Source organism: Capsicum annuum, chromosome 5 (assembly GCF_002878395.1).
Source record: "Capsicum annuum cultivar UCD-10X-F1 chromosome 5, UCD10Xv1.1, whole genome shotgun sequence".
NCBI classification, from domain to species: domain Eukaryota; kingdom Viridiplantae; phylum Streptophyta; class Magnoliopsida; order Solanales; family Solanaceae; genus Capsicum; species Capsicum annuum.
The window spans coordinates 211,882,938-211,888,416 of NC_061115.1; the positions used below are offsets into that span (position 1 = coordinate 211,882,938).

Consider the following 5,479-nt stretch of genomic DNA (forward strand, 5'->3'; position numbering starts at 1 on the left):
TGACAGGAAATGATGCTTGCTGCAATAGATAATCCCTCAAATGCAGTTGAATGGACAATGAGAGAAATGTTGAACCAACCAAATATAATGCAAAGGGCCATAGAAGAGATTGACACTATCGTTGGGAGCAATAGGTTGGTTCAAGAAACAGAGTTGCCACGGCTAAATTATGTGAAAGCTTGCATTAAAGAGTCCTTTCGACTACATCCAGTGGCCGCCTTTAACGCTCCACACGTGTCAACTAATGATGCTACTGTTGGTAAATACTTCATCCCTAAAGGGAGTTTAGTGTTATTAAGTCGTCTTGGACTTGGTCGTAACCCTAGGGTTTGGGAGGATCCATTGAAGTTCAAGCCAGAGCGTCATCTATTAGGTGATGGTGAAGTAGTTCTCACTGATTCAGAGTTACGAATGTTGTCATTTAGTACTGGAAGACGAGGTTGTCCAGCTGTGAAACTTGGTTCTACTATTACAACCATGTTACTTGCTAGGCTTCTTCAAGGATTTGCTTGGAGTTCACTACCAAAATCTCCATATAGTAATGATGTTTTTGGATGTTATTCCTTGTGTAACAAGCCACTTCTTGCTCTAGCAAAACCCCGATTATCTAAGGACATGTATCCTTAAAGCTTGTCTGGATGGTTGTTAGTTATTGTATTGTGTTGTAGTGTATTATTACTTTATTAAAGAGTTAATAACTCAAATGGTCACTCAACTTTAGACTTTTATCTTAGAAAGTCACTTAACTTTGGACTTTTATCCTAGAAAGTCACTCAACTTTCACATTTTTACGCAGAAAGTCACCCAAACTGGTGACTTTCTGAGTTAAAATGTGAAAGTTGAGTGACTTTCTAAGTAAAAATGTGAAAGTTGAGTGACTTTATGAGTAAAGACGAAAGTTGAGTGACTTTCTGTGATAAAAATCCAAAGTTGAGTGACTCTCTGGAATAAAAAATCAAAGTTGAGTGACCATTTAAGTTATTAACTCCTTCATTAAATGCAATGTATGTTTGATTTGATTATTACTTAAATTCTAATGTATCGTATCGTTAAATGCATTATTTTGTAATAATAAATAGTTTCATTACATATTCTATGTAATGACCGATTTGGTGTCATTTAGTATTGGACGAAAGAGGTTGTCCAGTTGTGGAACTTGGTTCTACAATTACAGAATAATTACTACCATGTTACTTGCTAGGGCTCTTCAAGGATTTACTTGGAGTTTACCACCAAACTCATCTCCACGCATTAATGATTTTGTTGGATGTGATCCCTTGTGCAACAAGCCACTTTTTGCTGTGGCAAAACCACGATTATCTAATGCCATGTACCCTTAATTATGTGAAACTTTTGTTATCATTTGTATTTTATTATATTTAAATAAGGATCGACTTTGGTTTTACAACTCTCCTGCATAGGATGGCAATGGTGCGGTGCGGGGTGGGTGTGGTGCGGATTTTGAGCTATGCGGGGCGGTGTGGAATTTAAGTTATGCGGTGCGGGGCGGGTTAAAGTAAGATTTTTTTTAAATGGTATGGTGCGGTGCGGGTTATGGGTATATGCGGATTTAAATTAAAATAAAGCTAAAAATTAGTATTGTTCTCGTGAATATACCTAAAATTATATGTGTTATTTACTTAAAATTTTATAATATTTAAAACGATATGTATAACACTACAAATAAATAATTTTATAGTAGCTTTTTTAACATCTCTATTCATTTTTATAAAAATATGATTACTTGTACACGTTATACTTTTTGACAATTTTTTAGTAAAAAGTGATACAATAGAAATTAGTTATTATTTCCTAGTTGTAGATTTGAAAATATTATGATTTTCAATGGAGTTATAGTTTTTTCAATAAAAAATAAAAACATGCATAGGGTGGTACGGTTATGCGCGGGTATGAATGTGGGGCGGGTTTATGAGGGTTTAAAGGTGATGCGGTGTGGTTTTAAAATTTGCGGATTTAGAAAAAACCCGCACCACACCCGCACCGCACCATTGTCATCCCTAACTTCTGCACCTCAATTTTTAGCTTTTCTTAAAACATTTTTACTTGATCACTCACCTGTTGATTGCAAGCATGCTCTCACATCTTACCTGAGTAGACTTACAATTCAATTGACCACGTCTATTTATATTTTATAGATGGTGATGAAAGATGTAGTAGAGTAATATTCTAGAATTACACCTTCCACTTATTTCTAGAATTATAATTTCTAAAATGCTTTTGGTTTCTCACGCTAGAACTCTTTCATTATTCTAGAATTGGAGCCACTTGACATAACCAAAGGCGTATGAGAGAGATGAGCTAAAGATAAGTGGTATTCTTACTATTTTTTAGGGTTTCAGTAAATTAGTACTACATTTTATTTTTTTTGATAAGCATTTATATATAATTTAAAAAACGTTATCTAACTTAGATCAGGGGGTGGAGTGGGGTGGCTAGGGTAAGGGTAAGTGGGGTGAAAGGGATGGGGTGGGAGTGTAATGTTTGGAATAGGAAGGAGACAATCAGTAAAGAATAGCTCGTCATAGACCTTAACTTGTTCTTTGCCGACATTTATTTTCTTAAATTATACAATCAGTTAACAAAACTCTTCCTACATTGGAAGCGAGACACTAAGGGCAGGGGCGGAGCCACCTTATGGTTAGGGGTTTATCCAAACCTTCTTCGGTGAAAAATTATATTATTTATACATGGTTAAAATTATTTTTTACGTATATATAATTGATGTTAAACCGCGTTCAACTAGTTTATATATATGCCTACTTATTTCGATTCTGAACCCCTTTATGAAAAATTTGACTCCGCCAGACTAAAGATGAGCTTATACCTACTAGTTTCTGGAACTAAATAATAGACGCTAAACATTTCGAGTTGAAAGAAGGCAAGCAAATAAAGAGATCGAGGCACTACACAATGACTACAGCATCATAAATTCAATCAAATCCATTATAGAATGTCAATTGTCAACTACTATTTTTCGTTTATTCGTATAACATTAGAAATAGACTGTAATATGGCCAACTTCCATAACAGACATAAAAACACTAGCAGCCACAACCCAAAGAACCCCACAGGAAAAATCCAGCTTTCATAAACTCTAACTCCAATAGAAATTCGATTAGATCCACCTCTGATTTGGACACGTTACGAGCAATATATTTATTACTTTCTTCATTCCATATTAATTAATCTTATTAAAAATGCATGTCTTGAATTACTTGTCTATTTATTAAATCAAGATAAAATTAATTAAAAAAACTTTATTGCCCCTACAGTTAATACTCTTTGAAAGAGTAAAAACAAGTTTGTAAAGTTTCAAAAAAACATATTAAGGAGAAATTAGTATAACTATCCATCTTATTTATAATTTCTTAAGAAAAGTTTAAAAGTGAAAATGATCAACTAATATGGAATGGGGGAGTAACATTTATAAAAGTACTCATCAATTGAACAGCTTGAACTCATTAGTAGCAAAATCAGTACTGCAAACTAAACAAGTATCATTTTGCAATGAAAGAAGAAGAAATAATGAACAAAAACTGAGGTTTTAGTTTAATATCTTAGTGTTCATTTTTTTATTTGTTTCTTAATGACGAAATCTTATTTGTCGGATGTATAATGGGTCTGAAAAAATGACAAGAATTGACAGATGGAAAAAAGAATAAAAGAGTTTTTACTAAAGTTTCTAAAGACTAGAGATGGGAAAGAGGCAGTTGAGAAAGTTTTGGATCAAACTTGATTATATAGGTGGAAAAAAGGTTTTGGGTACCACCACCTATGCCCTCACAAAATAATGTCTTTACCCAAATAAAAAAAAAAAATAGTAATTAAATTTTAGTTCAATAGATTGGTAAGGTAAAGCCTAGCCTCCTTTATTTGCTATTTATTTTAATTAAATTTTTTTATTTTTATTATCTATAATCTATAATCTATATTTATAATCTATATCTATGTATAATCTATATAATGTATTAAAAGTAAAAAAAGTGATTTAAACTTTTTGCCATTCATTAAAAGATTGTCCTTTAAGCAAAATTATTTTTCACTATTTTCTTTAATTTATTATTTAATTATTTTTATTATATTAACTAGACTCCTAAACTATGTGGGACTCCTAAAATATATGGAAAAAATTAATTAATGTTTTTCTTTGGTCAAAAGAATATTTTTAAAATAGAATTGTATTAAGGAAATATTTCTATAAATATTGTTTATGATAAAATCTTTAAAAGGAATTAAATTAATGTGCAAAGTTTTTGGTTTGTAGTTCTACAACTTTTTAGGGATAAAGCTCAAGGAAAGGAAAAAAAACATTTAAGAATGAAAATTTTATATTTTTTTTTAAAACGTAAGCATGGTAAATAAAAAGGGCCCTACCACTTTTTAAGGTAAAATTTTTAGGAAGCAAATATATTTTCTTTAAAAAATATGCATGAAAAGAAAAAAATTATTGGATTCAAGCAAAATAAATAAAAATATTTAATACTTTTATATCAATTAGAATTTTATCTTATATAAAAAGAAATATCTACAATTTTATTTAAATGGTATTTTTGATAAATTTTACTAGAAACATATATATGTATGATTCTTCTATTTCTATGTTTTATTTTTATTTTTATTTTGATTGATGATTAATTAGATTTTTCTTCTTGCATTCATTAGGGTTTTCTAGCCTTCTATTGCATGAAAAAAATTTATTTACAACTTAATAAAATAAAAGACGTATGTTTCAAACTCTTGAATTTAAAATAATGTGGCATGCTCATCTAACTTGATTCGGTTGATATCTAGATTGGTGGATACTTAACTTTTTAACCGTCAACTTCTTTATTATTTTTAGAGAAAATGGTTTATTACCCCCTCAACCTTTAGTCGAAATCTCAACTACACACTCAACCTTTAAAAGTGACCTATTACCCCCTAAACTTATTTTTACCGAATTTATTACCCCCCAGTTGCTGACCTATCACTGGACGTGACTACACTCGCCCTTGGGCGCGTCAATTGACCCCATTTCACTTTAAATTCTTTATTTTCTTATTGCCAAGTCATTATTTTTAATAATATAATAAATATTTTAATTATTACTTTTTCTTAATGAATTTTAATTGCCACGTCATGTCTTCTTCTTCTCTTTTTCAAAACAAAAATTCAAGAACTCATTAAAGGAGTTCCTCATCTTCCTCACTAATGGATTTCTCCGAAACCAAGAAATTCTTTTTGCTCTGAAACCGAAACCAAGAAACACTTGAACTAAGAAAACAATAAGATTTCTCCGATTAATGAATTTTTGAATGAAGAAGTTGGGGAACTCCGATTCAAAAAACTTGAAAAAATTCAACAACTTCGATTTCCTCTCTTTTTTCTCAAGATCGCCATTAATGGAGAGATCAAAGCTTTGAATTTCCACAATGCCATATATAATTTCCAATGTAACCCACTTATAATTTTCAACCCA

At 31.0% G+C, this 5,479-nt stretch overlaps 1 protein-coding gene across 1 annotated transcript in view; it reads left to right on the plus strand.

Annotated features, from left to right (window-relative positions):
- The window catches only part of LOC107872655 (phenylalanine N-monooxygenase), a 5,881-nt gene extending 4,787 nt beyond the window's left edge, over nt 1–1,094 (plus strand). The window contains exon 2 of the mRNA XM_016719289.2: nt 7–1,094. Coding sequence (XP_016574775.2) covers nt 7–627 — 621 coding nt within the window. The 3' untranslated portion in view covers nt 628–1,094. The remainder of the gene's footprint in view (nt 1–6) is intronic.
- Nucleotides 1,095–5,479: the final 4,385 nt, after the last annotated feature.